This window comes from Catharus ustulatus, chromosome 23, assembly GCF_009819885.2.
Source record: "Catharus ustulatus isolate bCatUst1 chromosome 23, bCatUst1.pri.v2, whole genome shotgun sequence".
In the NCBI taxonomy this organism is placed as follows: Eukaryota; Metazoa; Chordata; class Aves; order Passeriformes; family Turdidae; genus Catharus; species Catharus ustulatus.
The window spans coordinates 1,925,618-1,940,233 of record NC_046243.1 but is presented as its reverse complement, the minus strand read 5'-3'; the positions used below and the strand labels follow the sequence as shown (position 1 = coordinate 1,940,233).

The 14,616-nt window shown below is 56.1% G+C and overlaps 1 protein-coding gene across 1 annotated transcript; it reads left to right on the top strand.

Moving 5' to 3' along the window:
- The first annotated feature begins 3,833 nt into the window (after positions 1–3,833).
- On the top strand, positions 3,834–14,166 carry TNS4 (tensin 4). The gene is made up of 12 exons (XM_033079068.1): positions 3,834–4,445; positions 7,674–8,100; positions 8,230–8,639; positions 9,422–9,508; positions 9,935–10,054; positions 10,306–10,398; positions 10,671–10,748; positions 11,087–11,158; positions 12,119–12,287; positions 12,593–12,661; positions 12,876–12,902; positions 13,411–14,166. The coding sequence occupies exons 1-12, from the start codon at positions 3,944–3,946 to the stop codon at positions 13,538–13,540; spliced, it is 2,184 nt and encodes a 727-aa protein (XP_032934959.1). The 5' UTR covers positions 3,834–3,943; the 3' UTR covers positions 13,541–14,166.
- Positions 14,167–14,616: the final 450 nt, after the last annotated feature.

Below are 14,616 nucleotides of genomic sequence, written 5' to 3'. Positions count from 1 at the left end.
GGAAAACACAGCATAACCATGGGAACTTTCTTCCTCAACCCCCTCAGCACGCCCTTCTAATCCAGGCAAGTCGCCCGCAGCCCTCGCAATGATTAAACTGCGTATAATGAGCTCTGGAAATCCTGGGTGTCCCAGCAGTTCCCTCTGCCCTTCCTGGCGAGGGGATGTGTAACAGGCTTGTCATCGGGAGGCTCCCAGGGCTCACGTTGCAAGGAAAAACAACCAGACTTGGCAGCTGGCTGAGCTGTTTTGGGGTCTGCGCAGACAGGGAGCGAGGCTGTGTCCCGGCTCGTATGTCTGAGCTGCAAATAACAGCGCTGGGACACCCAGCGTGCAGCTGCCGGCGATGCTGCGGGCAGATCTGCCTTTATCCTGCCCGGGATAAAGAGCCAGGGCAGATTCAGCGCGGGGCTGGGGATCCCTGGGTTCCCGGAGCCGGAGGGACTTTGCTCCGTGGGGATCCCCGGGCTCGGTCCTTGTGGCGTCGCGGGGCTGAGCCGTGCCCGGCGGGTTTGGGAAGGGCGGGCGATAACCGAGCGAGCCGGGGTGTGCCGGCACAGCCCTGGCTCCAGGGCACCCTTGCTTCTGCAGCCGCGCCCAGCAGCGCCCTGCAGCCCTCCAAAGGCAGCACCACAGCTCCAGTGCCGGTCCTGACACCCCGAGCCCAAGCTGGGCTGGAGCAGAGCTGGGTTTACCAGGCTGAGCTGCAGCTCCAGCCCCACAGCTTGGGCATCCTGGTACAGCAGGCAGGTTCCTCACTGAGGTCATTTCTGTGTCCATCTGCATGTGAAATCTGTGAGTTGTCCCCTTCACCTTACAGAGAGTGTTCCACAGTCTGCTTCCAGCAGAAGAAACTCTGCAATTTCCAGTCTGGATGTGTTTGTGCCAGTTTATTTCCATCTCTTTCTGTTCTAGCCTTGACTTAGCTGAGACAACAGAGCTCCTTCCCTGGAATTTCCATACAGCCAGTCAATCTTCCAGCCCTGGCTGAACCAGCCTGTCCAGGCATGGCTGCAGTGCTGGGGTTCCCTCCCCTGATTCTGTCCCAGAGCTCACTGCTGGCTGCCACAGAGCCCAGGCCTGGCTCATGGCACGGTGTGGATCAGTGTGATGCAGGTTCCTACCTGTGCCTGCCTCTCTTCCCTGCCCAGGGGGCACAGCCAAACCCTCACTGGTCTGTGCAGAGGACACTGCCATTCTCAATGGTTCTGAGGAGGTCCTGATGTCTGTGGGCAGCATTTACCTGTCCATGGCTGTGCCAGCCACCCTGTGATTCACCCCAGCCCTTCTCTAAGCACAAGAGCCTGCAGCCAAGGCTCAAAATTCCTGTGAGGAGCCTGGGAGACCTCTCACTTCAACCCAGAGAAGGGAAGGGAGGAGAAATGAGGTTTGGAGGCTAATTCTGGCAGCATCACACATAAGAAAGATCAAAAACTCAGGGCAGGAGTACAAGAAAGGAGGGAAGCTGTTGCGTGCATGCTCCTGGAAGCCCCGACAGCCCTGGTTCATGCATCCTGCACGTTATTTCTGTACCTACTTAAATTAAAACCAGCCTTGTCTTGCGGATGCTGACTGGAGCCAGGCAGTTCTTCTCCCCAGGGGAGAATCCAATTTTCACTCCATCTCGCTTGTGTTTTTGACCTGGAATGACTCTTCTTTTTATATTTAACAAACGCTCCCTCCGAGCCTTGTGCCACACTGCGCTTCTCACGCAGAGCTGGCAGCGCTGTGGCACACGGTGCCCCAAGGCAGGAGAGCTTGGGTGGTTTCCAAGGTGGGCACCTGCTTACCTGGGCTCTGACTGCCCCCCCAGCACAGCTGAGCTGTCACTCGACCAGAGGTGACACCAGCTTCTGGACAGAGCCCTGGCAAAGCCAGCCCAGCTTCTGTGGGAAAGAGGGGCTGGGTCCCAGCCTGCTCCTGCTCCCTGCCCCAGGGCTCTGGTCTGGAAATGCCAAGGAAGAGCCACATGCTGGTCCTGGCCTTGGCACAGCCAGTGGGGAGGGCAGTGTGGGCTGTGGCACTGCTGCAAGCAGAGGGATCCCACTACCTGCACCCCTCGCCAACTTCCCCCCAATTTCTGGCAGATCCCTTCACAGCTGGTTCTCCACAGGGATAACTGAGTCCAGACTCAGCTCATCTCCTCTGGGACCTGGGGCAGACCTGGCTCCAGCAGCACAGCCCCAAATTCCCAGTGGTTCCCACCTCTAAGGAATAATTAGCAACAATCCAGAGGTGCTTTGGACCTGTCTAATTCAGGTGCTTCCCTTCCTGGAGCACAGCCCTGCTCCCGAGCCATTCCTATGCCAGTCCTGTAGCTAAAACCTCTCAGAGGCTCAGGAGACACGGCTGACAGGAAGGTAAATGGGGTTGAGGTGTTTATTCACTCCTGTGCTCTCGGAAACCCTGGAGAGAACTTTACCTGCCAGGACTCGCCCGGGGCTGGGTGCTGACAGAGCAGCAGACAGCAGCAATGTTTTGCTTCTAATTCCCTACATTTCATGATCCTGGGGTATTCTGGGTGTCTCTAGCAATGCGTGGAGCTTCTCCGGGGTTATATAACTCACCCAGGGCACAGCTGCTCTGTTTTGAGCCACCCTCCGTGGCTGTTCTCAACACCTGGCGGGGCATTAGTCACCGATTACAGTCAGTGACGCGCCCAGCTCCTGCCCGCACCCACGGGGCTGAGGGACTGCCTGCCTCGGGGCAACGTGTCTGCTTCCTAATCCTGTGACTCCATCGTTAATCAGCCCAGGATAAGAGAGTAAATAAGTCCATCTTTGGAGACTGATGAAGGACAGGACAAATATTTTATGAAGTGTGCCCCTCTGTGAGTGTCACACAGGATATGGAGAGGGAGCCCTGAGTTCTGCCAGCAAACCTTCTGGATTGCTGGGTACCCTGTGGTCCCCAACCAGCCCTGCCCTCCCCAGGGAGCAGAGAGGATGGTGTGGTGCTGGCACAGGGAATGGCTGATCCTGGATGTCCCCAGAATGGGGATGCTGGGCTTGGATACCACAGTGGGGATGGAGGGGATGGGGTTCTGCCCTCATCCCAAGCCAAAGGACAGAGGTTCCCTCTGTGTTTGGTGTTGCTGAGGGACAGCTCCTGCCAAGCAGGAGGGGAGCAGCAGCTGGGGGAGCCCCATTTGATTGCTGATGCAGCAGAAAAACTTCCCCACCTCCCCAGCATCCCCAGACCCCTGAGGGAAGCCAACCTCATTCCAGAGGGGTTTATAATGGTGAATAAAGAAATACTTTCTGCCTAAAGCAAAGCCAGGGAATATTCAAAATGGATCTGCAGTCAGATTCCTTGAGCAGCACCATGACTGAAGCAGCAGTCACGTCCTCAGGCTTCCAGGCTTGTGTTGTACCAGGAAAATAAAATCCTGGATTAGCTGTACACCCACTTGCAGGACACTGCCCTGGCAGGCAGCTCCAGCTCTCTGCCCCGCAGGGCTCCAGGCTTGCTGGCTGCCCTTGGATGGCTCCTGGGGGTCAGGGTCCCATGGGCAGGGTGTTACAGCCCTCATTTCATTCTTAATCCAGAAATTTAGCAAATAAAAGCAAGATTCCATTTTAGGCCTTTGAATCCTGAAAAGCTGTTGCCAATGAGCCTTTAATGTGCTTGCCGGGCTATGCTGTGGCACTGGGAGCTGGAGGGGGTGGAAAAGCAAAAGCAAGACAGGGTAACTTGTTTTCCTATGAGCTGAATTCCAGCTTTCACTCCAAATCCCCGTTTTTATAGACTTTTCCGCTGAAGTCTGCTCCTGCCCGGGGCATGCCTGTGTAACCGCTCCTCTCTGCATTCCTCAGATTCTTATTCTGCTGGAGACTGGATTGAAGACTGGGTCTGAGGTCCCTGCTGGAGGAAGGAGGCGAGGAGGAGGAGAAGGAGGGAGGTTTCCCTTGGCCTCTAAGCTGTGAAACCGGAAAACCAAAGCATGTCACAGGTCATAGAATCCCACGTGTTGCGCGTTGGACAGACTGTGTGCATTTCCTCACCGGAGGAAAGCAAGAGCCTGCACCCAGCAGGGTACCCAGGCTGCTCCACGCTGCCAGGCAAGTACATCTACTACTCCACAGAGACCTGGACTGATTCCCCCTCCATGGTGCACCCCAAGGCTCGGCTGCTCCCCAGCGGGAGAGCGTACGGAGCCCAGCCCGTGCCGGAGCACGCTGCTCACACACAGGGGAAGGACCAGCAGAATTCCTCCTTGGAGAGACCCCCGTGCCAGCTGAAGGAGGAGGAGAACACCAGCGTGGACCCTGAGGCTCAGCCAATGTCTCCCTCCCTGGATGTGACCATAGAGACTCTCAACCAGATGATTCTGGAAATCGATCCGACCTTCCAGCCGCTGCCCTGCCGGCCGGTGAAGGACGCAGCCCAGCCTGCTGCTCAGGGTGACACTGTGGCCACCAAGAAGCAGGACCTGGAGGCAGTAGGTGAGGGAAGGGCAGCACTTGGGCTGTGGAGCTGGTGAAACTCCTGTTGGTGAAGGGGTTGGGCACTGTCCTGTGCTCCTGGGGAGGCTGGAAATGGGCATCAAGGATATTCCACACTGGGGGAATGTTTCCTGATATCAGGGTTCCATATTAAGGAGCAGGACAGGCTGTGTATCCAAGCTCTGCCTTACTCTGGTGCTCTGCTCTGATCACTGTTGTCATGTCTCATGTCCAGACAGCTCAAAGGGACAGGAAAAACAGCCTTTAATGAACAACCTGATGTTCATTTCCCTGTGGTCGAAGAAAACAATTCTCATTACAAATGGGACTTGCAGCTCTTGGAAAACTTCTAACCCCAATTGTCACCACCAGTGGGCTCTGGGTTCCCAGTGAGGATCCTTCTCCCCTCCAGGGCAGCAGAACCTTTCCCAGGGTCACACTTGACCTGTGGGAGCACACAGATCTGCAGCCAGATTTCCAGAGCCCTGGGCTAAGGTATCGAGTGTTGCACAACCATCCCATTTAAGTGTTCCCGACTCTTTTGCCAGGGAAATTCTTTTTGCAGGGCTTGTGCACTCCCTGGGCAGCATACCTGGCATAGGCAAGGCCCCAGCAGCACATACCAGCCCTGTCTCTGCTCACGAGTGCCTTATGTGAACCCTTGAGCAACTCTTCCCTGTCATCCCTGCAGCCCAAGCTCTGGTTTGTGAGTTGCTTCTGATTGAATTATTCCTGCCTGGGCTGTCCTGTGCATTTTAGGTATTCAGCACCCTGTACAAGGGGCAGCCCCAGCACAGGGGGAGATGACACTGCTGACAGAACAGGTCTAGGGTGGTTCAGGTTCCCAAAATCCTCATTGCCTGTCCCTCTCTTTACACAGAAATACCCTGACTGTCAGTCCCCAGGCTTCTTTCTACCACAAGGTCAAACTCTAGGATGTTAAAGAAATAAAAAAATTCGATTCTCCCTGAGCCCTCATGCAGACATGAGGATGGCAGGGCTGGAGAAGGATGAGGTGGGTGTGAAGGTTTTGGTGCTGCAGCAGGGCAGGAGCCAGGCAAGTGCAGAGCAGACAGTGTCTCTGCTTCCTGCTGGGATAGACAGGGTGGCCTTGCAGATAAAATACCGTGACAAAGTGCAGATTCAGCTCTGGCTGCTCAGTGTCTGACCTACTCCACTGCCCCACTCCGTGCACTGCTGGAGCCCCAGCACATGCAGGTAACGTGCTAGTGGTCTGGAGAATCTGGCTCCAAGTGTGGAACTGGCCACGAATCCAGTGGGAAAAGCCTCATTTCAGCTTTCATTTTCTTTTAACAGCTTTTGGTTTTTTACACAAATTTCCTCCCGTAGTGCAGTGCACCTCCTCATGCTCCAGCCCTGCAGCCTGTGCCCTGCTGTGAGGGTGGCAGGGACTGATGGTGCCCAAAAGAGATGAGAGGGGCCTGTTCTTGTCTAGAGATCATGAGGAAGCTCCAAACATGGCACTCGATCCTGGTGGGTCCCTTCCAACTCAGCACAGTCCGTGATTCTGTGAAATCCTGTTCATGAGAGGCACTGTTCCCTCTGGATCCTTCTGGTTCCTAGAGGAAAAAGGAGATCTCAGATCTTGCTTGCGTGACATCTGGGCTCCTTGTTTGTGGCCCTTTTGCCACTCCTTGATGCTGGAAAACTTGCCAAGGTCTTAAGCAAATATTTGAGGTTTAACCACAGGTGATAAGAGGAGCAAAGGCAGAGAAGTAGGAGGTAAAAGGCCTCATGAAACTGGTGCACAGATACTTGTCACTTCTTCAGAGGGCAATTAAAATCCCCATTTCTTTCTCCTTTTGGGGAGACATTGGCAAAAAGCACTGGGCCAGCTCACTGCAAGGCTTTGTGCACTGGGACCAGGACTGGGCTCTGGAGGAGCTGCTGCTGTGGGAGGCTGTGGAGGGGCAAGGCTCAGGCTCTGGCTCTGTCCTGCCATGATCCAGCTGGGGTTCAGCCCTCCTGGCTCACCCAGCACCTCCTTGGTGCTCATGGCTGGTTGTGTTTATCCAATCTCATTCTGGGATTGGTACAGAGAAGGGGCTCAGGGAGTAACTCCTGCACAGCCCTGTGCTTTTCCTGCTCATCCAGCTCCGTGCCCCAGAGCTCAGGTTGGTGCTTGCAGTAGCCAGGGCCAGCAGCTCAGGCACAGCAGGTCCATCAGGACCTGTCACACCCTGGGCAGGGAGCTCAGGGCTGTCAGAGCAGTTTGTCTTCGCTGCAGCAAAAAGGATTTTCCCTCTCTGAGAAACACCTTTGAGAAGGGGAACTTTCCTGAACTCCATGGCAGGATAAGAACCAGGCATTAAAAGCAAAGCTGGGCAGGTCCAGACTGGAAGGGAGGTGCACACCTCTGGCACTGGAGTGATTAACCACCAGAGCAGCTTCCCTGGGCTGTGATGAATCTGCCATCGCTGCAAGCACTCACATCAAGTCTGTCTCTTGCTAAAAGGCTCTTCCAGCTCAGCCAGAAATGCTGGCTTTGTCCAAGGAAGGACATGCATCAGGCACCCCTGGTGAGGTTCCACTGAGGGTTTTGGGCAGGAGATGCTCTGTCAGGTGTGTTCCCATGGCACTAATGGCAAGTGGAGGGGCTGGCTCTGAGCACAAAGGAAGAATCCCACAGAGCAAGTTACTGCTCTAGAGAGATTTGTGCAGGGTGGGAGAAAGGAGGAGGGAGCAGCCAGCTCCTGCCTGTCCTAGTGGACACCAGGAGTGCTGTAACTGCCCCTGTTCCTGTGGAATTCCTCTGCCTCACTGCCACAGTGTGGATGGAAGCCCAGCTGTACCTGGGGCTGGGTGACATCCCCCTGCTCCTCTGCCCAGGGTGTGCAGGGCCACCCTCCGAACCTGACGTCACCCCGGGGGGAGCAGCCAGGTGTTTTTCTCTTGAGTCAGGTACAAACAGAGCAGCTGCTGGGAGGAACACCCTCCTCTGGCTGCAGGTCTCAGCAGGTCCTGGCTGGGTAATGCTGGAGAGGGGGGTCTGAGCAGCCAGACATGACCGCACGTAACCCCCTTCCCTGGGAGCCTGCCAGGACTGGGGGGATCTTCACCTTGGGATCTGTGAGGAATCAGTGTCTCAACAAAGGGAGCCAAAATTCACAGCAGGAACAACAGACACGTGTTTCTCACAGAGCTGTGCTAAGGAGCCCAGCTTGCACACCACATCCTTCATGACCTCCTCTCTCTCTCTCTCTGCAGACATCAAGTACATAGAGCTGACACCGGGCAGAGCCTCGGGGCCCGACCTGCCACAGGGCTCCCCCAGCCCTTCAGGCACCCCCTTCTCCAGGTCCCCCCAGGCCAACACCTTCCTGCCCCAAAAAGGGACACTTGGAGGCAAATACAGCACCAGTGACAGCGTGGTTTTCTCGAGCCCAACCGGATCCTCGAGCCCCCAGTTGGCTGCCCTGAGCTGTAGCAAAACATCCGAGAGCACCGGTGCACCCTGGCAGTGCCTGGCAGGACACACAGACACAGCCTCCTGCAGCCCCGGGGCTCTCAGCACCTCCCCAGGTGCTGACAATCTGCTGAAGCCCATGCAGGTGCTGAGGGCCCGGCAGAGAGGCAGCTGGGTGTCCCAGCTCTCCACCAGCCCTGGCTCTGACACCAGCTACATCCTGGGCAGGTAAATGCCTGGTGCAAGGGGCACAGGGCAATCCCTCACTCCTTGGGCTGGGAGAGGATGCCCTGCAGCCTCTGGGGTGGTCTCTGTGTGTGAACAGCCCCTGATCTCTGCTCTGTCTCCCTCCTGCAGCAGCACCCACTCGCTCCACAACGAGGACTCGGACGCTTCCGCCGCTGCCTCCCCATCCACTGCCAGCTCCCTGGGCAGCCCCTGCTCCCCTTCCTCTGCCATCCTGCCTCACCCCAGGGAAGCTTTTGCCCAGAGCCCTCCACAACCCCGTGCAGGCAGCTCCCCCAGCACCTCCCTGGCGCAGAAGGGCCAGGCCAGCAGCTGCCCCCCCTCCATCCTGACCTCCGCCGCCGACATCCCGGTGCTGCTGGTGAACGGGTGCCTGGAACAAGGAGATGGACCCTCCCAGCTGGCCAGAGCCAGCCCCAGCTCTGCCACACAGCCCCCCCTGCCCGGCTGCAGCCCAGCCTCCAGGCTTGGTGGCCTCAACAACGCTCAGTCAGCACCTGCACTCAGCTGCCTCTCGGACAGTGAGTCGTGGGGCAGGGCAGGGAGGACCCCAAAAGCTGCTGGGAAAGGGGGAGCAAACCCCATTTTACCTCTGCTTTAGCTGTGGGTTATAGACATAAAGGATGACAGGTCTCCTCATGGTTCTGGTGGTCTCCAGCTTGAGGCTGGTGACCCTGGGTTAGCCACAACCTTCTGCCCACCGGTGTCCTGGGGCATGGGCTCAGCAGCCAGGAGTGCTCTGCACCCTCCAGGAGATGCAGATGCACTTATTTATAGCACCTGAGAATGAGAAACATCATTCTGTCCTGTCCTGCCTGTTTGCAGAGCCACACCGGGTTGGGAGGAGGGATTGGGGTTCCCGTTTGCTCTGAGGACACCAAAAGGTACCAGGGTTCACAAGGTCCCCCATTCAAGGGCAGACACTGGGGCTATTGTTCTCTGGAGGAGATGAGCAGAGGCAGCTCTCAGGGCAGAGGGTTTTAATTGGGATCCTCATGGGAATAGCAAGAGAGTGTGTGGGTCAGATCCTGGTGTAAATCCCATGGTCCAGTGGATTGTGCAGGGCTGGGCAGGCTGGCACTGCCAGGGGATTCCATGTGACCCTCTCTGCACTACATCACAGCCTGCCAAGAGAGATAATTACATGGGAATGAGCTATTCTGAGAAGTGGGGAGGAAAACATTAAAAAAAAAAAAAACCAAAAAACCTTCAGCCCTGGCCAGCCTGAGAGAGAAATGTCTTTGCTGAGCTCTGCCATCCATGGAGGTCCCTGCTGCCCTTGACATCCTGTGGTCTCCTGCAGGTCCCCTGAAGGCTGGGCAGCCCACCATGAAGTTTGTGATGGACACATCCAAATACTGGTTCAAGCCAAGCATCAGCAGGGACCGAGGTGAGGCAGGGAAGTCTCTGTGGGTGTGACCTCACCTTGGGCTCTGGCCTGTCCCCAGAGCTCTCTGGTGTCCCTGTGGGGTCTCAGTGGGGGCAGATCAAAGCCTGCTGGGGGCTGTTGGATGTGGGGGGAATTTCCCACAGGTTGAGGGGACAACTCAGAAACAAGGGCTGTGCCACAGCCCCTCTGTGTCCTCCAAGTCCAGCATGGCTTGGGCAGGGGCTGAGTGTCCTGGGGACTGCAGGGACTGAGCCAGGGCCCTGCAGGGACGCTGCAGTTGGTGCCACACAAGGGATGTGTGTCCTTGGCACACGTTCCAGAGCTTTTCCTGCTGCTGCCAAGCAGTGGCTCCTGCAGAGCACCAGGGCACAGCGTGGGCAGGTCCCACCTGCTGAGTTTGGCTGAGCCCTGCCTGTGCCCTGACAGCAATCCAGCTGCTGAGGGACAAGGAGCCGGGCACGTTCCTCGTCAGGGACAGCACCTCGTACCGGGGCTCCTTCGGCCTGGCCATGAAGGTTCCTGGCTCTCCATCCAGCAGCCAGACAGGTATGGGGGAACAACAGGGGGTGTTGCTTCAAGGGTTTAACTGGAGCTACTCAAACTAAAGCCAGATGAGAAGCCACAGGGCTCTGGTGTGTGGGAGGTGCTGGTGAGTCTGTGGGTGCCCATTCTGCTTCTCACAGGGGTGATGGTGGCAAAAAGCAGCTGCAGTGCTGCCTTGGGACTGGATTCTGGGATGGGCAGGGGTGACACTGCACTGGGGCTGGGGCTGGTGCTGATTTTGGTGCCTCTTGCAGGGGAGGAGAGCAGTGACCTCGTCCGGCACTTCCTCATCGAGTCCTCCACCAAAGGGGTTCACCTGAAGGGCGCCAGCGAGGAGCTGTACTTTGGTAAGGATGGTGCTGCTGCCCACACAGCCACCCTGGCAGCCCCAGGAGCTGCTCCCAAATCTCCTGAAAGCAGCAGCCAGGACCAGGTGAATGTGTTGCACACCTGGAATCCTGCAGCTCCAGGTCCTGCCTGCAATTCCCTGACATTGAGCCCGTGCTAGTGGCTCCAAAGCAGGAACAGGAACTCTCTGGGACACTGTTGCAGGGTGGGGGTGTGTGAGTGGGGGGTTCCAGGCAGCAGTTCCCCCCCTAACTCACAGTTCTGGTTGCAGGGAGCCTCTCTGCCTTCGTCTACCAGCACTCCATCATCCCTCTGGCACTGCCCTGCAGGCTCAGCATCCCCACCCGAGGTAGGTGAGGGGACAGGAGGGATGCTCGGGGGAGGTGGGCGCGGTCCTGCCGAGGGGAGGGCTCTGAAACCCCCCCAGGTGCCTGCGAGGGGCTGCTCCCCTGGCTGCAGGTGGAGCAGGGACCTGCAGAGCTGATCTGGGGACACTGAGAGGGCAAGGGAAGAAGGAGGTGAACAGAGCCCAGAGAGGGAAATGAAGGGCAATTAACTTAATTACTGCTCTAAACCCCAGCAATTAGAGTGGTCCTGGGCCTTTGAACCTCTTGTGAGATAAGGAAACGGCCAAAGAGGTGACCAGCTCAGCCCAGCCTGTGGCATCACTGCTTGTCCTTTGTGCAGATCTCGCTGATGGAGAGGACAGCCCTGACTGTGCCCCCGAATCTGCGCTGTCCCTGGCCAGGAGAACTGCAGGTGAGGACAGGAGCCAGCTGCTGGCCCTGGGGACAGCCCAGCTGGTGAGAGCTGGAGCCTTGGGCACGCTGTGACAGCAGCAGATCACTGCTGTGCAGTGGTGGGCACTGGTGTGACATCCCCCGTGGGGCTGGAAATCCCTGCAGCACTTCTGCAGATTCTTCCCTGAGCTGCAAGGGAACCTGATATTTTAAGGATAGGAGATTGGGTCCTCAAGATGCATGAAAACACAGTTCTTGTGGTCATGAGGGTGATAAAAGACCTCTGGTTTCCACAGTTTTAAACAGTTTCTGATTTTTAAGCCTCTCTCCTGATGGGTTTAATGGGAGTGGAGCAGCTGGAGCTTTAGGAGAGGGATGGGCAGTCAGGGTGAAATTGCTGAGGGACCTGATGGGGCACATGTGGGAATGACAGAGCAGGGAAGGGTGTGTGCACCTCAGCCTGGGTGGGCTCCAGGTGAGAGCGAAGAATGAAGGGCAGGAGACCACACGGATGGGTCACAGCGCAGCCTGGGGAGCTGGGGACTGCTTTGTTTTGCTGGAAATTCTGAAAAATCAGTTGGCAAGCTGGAAAGTTTAGTTTGACCCAGAAAAGCCCTTTAAACAACTCAATCAGCCTGAAATGTCATGTTTTAGGTTGGCCTTCAGCCTTTTGTTGGCTTGGGGTATTTCTGCTTTTCATTAAAGGAAATATGTAATAAACAGAAAAAAAACCCCAGCAAATGTGACATTTAGAAATGGGAAATTAAATACTTTGACTTTTACAACAATTAGTGCAAAGAATTAAAGTAAACCAAACTAAATTAGTGAGGAATTTCTGAGTCACCAAATCTTTTAATTTTTGTCAAAACAAACCTGACCTGGGTCCATGTGAGGGATCTGCAGGATGACCCTGGGACCCAGCCCTGGGTCTGGCCCGTGTCACATCCGTGCTGAGCCGGGCTCTGTGCTCTCCTTGCAGTGTGCAACGTCCTGTACCTCAACTCAGTGAATGTGGAGACTCTGACAGGAGCCCCAGCCATCCTGAAAGGCATCTCCTGCACCTTGGAGCTGGAAACTCTGCCCACCCCCATCCTGGTGCACTTCAGGGTGACAGAGCAGGGCGTCACGCTGACCGATGTGCAGAGGAAGTAAGAGCCCAGGATGGGCCAAGAGGGAGGGGGCAGGGGGGGTTCATGGAGAGGCAGCTCCCTCCTCACCTCCCAGCCTCAGGAAAACTGTCCCTGGTTGGACAAACTCGTGTCACAATCCAGGGATGGACTTGACTCCATAACAGTGTTTGGTGGCATCGCAGGGGTGGGATGTAGGAGCCAGCTGCACCCAGGGTTGGGATTTTGGGATACCTTGAGACCTTGTCTCTCCACAAGGGCTTGGGGCTTGGATTTATCCTTGCCCAGGCCCTTCCCTTTCCTAACAATTCCCTCTCCTCTTCCAGGGTGTTTTTCAGGCGACACTACCCCTTGGCTGCCATCAGGTTCTGTGGGATGGACCCTGAGAACAGAAAGTGAGTTTTGGGCAGCTGTGCCTGTAGGAACTACCTGCTGTGCTCCCTTCCCTGTGGTTCCCAGTGCCTCTGCACCACTTCAAATCCCAAATTCCATAAAACTGCCCTGGGCACACTGTGCTGGGGTGGATCTAAACATAACCCTTGGCTTTGCAGCTGATGGAATGAGTTAAACATCAGCCTTTGAGCAACTCCAATTCTGTTCTTCCCCCAGGTGGCAGAAGTACTGCAAGTCCTCCAGGTGAGAGCAGGGACCTCCTGCATGGAGTGGGGGGCTGGAATCTTTGGGAAGTGGCTGCATTGCAGAGCAGCAAAGAATGAGCTTAAAAATGAGGAGGGGATGTGATAGAAGTTACCATGGTGGCAGGATGAGGCGTGGGACTGATGGGTGAATCTTTGTTGGGGAGTTGCTCTGGAGGTTTGGATGAGAGGTTTGGCTGAGCCCAGTTCTCCACATCCCCTTGTGCAGAACCCCTGTCCAGATCCCACAGTCTTCCCAGGGACTTGTGCTGGGCTCAGGAAGTGAGTTTATATCTGGCTCTACCTTGCTCTCAAGAAGCTTTTCACAGCTGGGGAAGCCTTGCCAAAAATGCTCCTCCCGGCTGCTTGGCTTCCAAGGAAACGTGATTGGGGAGCGGGCCAAGGTGGAATTGCTGGAACTGGGATTTGGCTTTGTGGCTGGGCTGGTTTCAGCCTATTCCTTCAGATTCCTGGATGCAAACTGAAAAAGCCTCTTTTCTTTCTCAAAGAATCTTTGGGTTCGTGGCCAAGAGCCAGACAGACTCGGAGAACCTCTGTCACCTGTTTGCAGAGTACGACACCGTGCAGCCAGTGTCCCTTGTCATCGACCTGCTCCGCCAGCTCCTGCCCAGCCCATAGGGACAGAACCCTGGGACACTCAGGGCCAGCAGCTGCCCACACACTGCTGAGCTTCTCCTGCTCCCCTTCTCCTGCTTCTGGGTTGCATTGGCAACAGCATGTATTTAGACTTTTTTGTTATGCATCGTCACATCAGGAGTCTCAGCTAAAGACGTTCAGCTCTGGGATGAGCTGCTCCTCCAAACCTCTCCGTGGGGAAGGGACCAGAGCTGCCCAGGAGGGACAGCTGTGCTCTCTGTGGAACCACTGTCCATCTGCTCTGAAGGACCACAGTGCTCTGGCTGTGGCTTCTACCAGCCACAAATTCCCCTGTTCTTGGGGTGTCTTGGGGTGTCATGGAGCTGAGCTGAGCTCCCATCACTGGGGACACAACCCTGATGCCCCAGTGCTGCAAGAGGGAAAGTTTGGGGGAGGAATCACCCCCTGAGCAGCACAAAGAGGCAACTTCGCCAATCAAAGTGTAAAAAATTACTAAGTCCTGCTGGAAACCTGCTTCCCTCAAGGAGCCAGCAGCATCCACAGGCAGGAATGACACAGCAGCGCGTTTTTCCTGGTGCTGGGAAATTCTCCTGCCCTTTTACACAGCGCAGGGTTGCGGGCGGGCTCGACCTCCCAGCATTGCGGAGAGCTGGGAAATAAATGGTGACATTTCCATGACAGTGAAACATCGGGTTTTTGGAAATGACTTGTCTGAATTTGGGCCCGATCCTCAGATGACGTAAATTGGCAGGGCCTGGAGGAAGATGGTGCTGCCGTGATCTGCAGCAGCTGAAGGGTCAGCTCGTGCTGTAGCTCAGAGCAGGAAGTGGCTCTGAGGCCACAGTTCTCATTTGGTGTCTCTGTGTTGGTTTAATTTGGGTCCCTGTGTTAACAAACCCTCTCAGGGGTGTTTTCAGTAAAGCAGTAGAACATTTATCCTGCCACAGGCACCACAGGGATGGCAGCAACGGAGATGCTCTGCTCCAGAACAGCTGAACAGATGCACCCATGGCAGGGTCCCTTTGCTCCAGCCAGGCTGTGGAGCAGATCCAGCTGCAATAACCAAACCAGATTTTGGGGTCACTGTGGAGGGAGCA

Bases quoted from the DNA above. Each gene is read 5' to 3' on its own strand.
- TNS4 (XM_033079068.1), top strand. From the start codon at position 3,944: ATGTCACAGGTCATAGAATCCCACGTGTTGCGCGTTGGACAGACTGTG. The intron at 8,101-8,229 runs GTAAATGCCTGG...TCCCTCCTGCAG, and splicing joins ACCAGCTACATCCTGGGCAG to CAGCACCCACTCGCTCCACA. The intron at 10,399-10,670 runs GTAAGGATGGTG...TTCTGGTTGCAG, and splicing joins CAGCGAGGAGCTGTACTTTG to GGAGCCTCTCTGCCTTCGTC.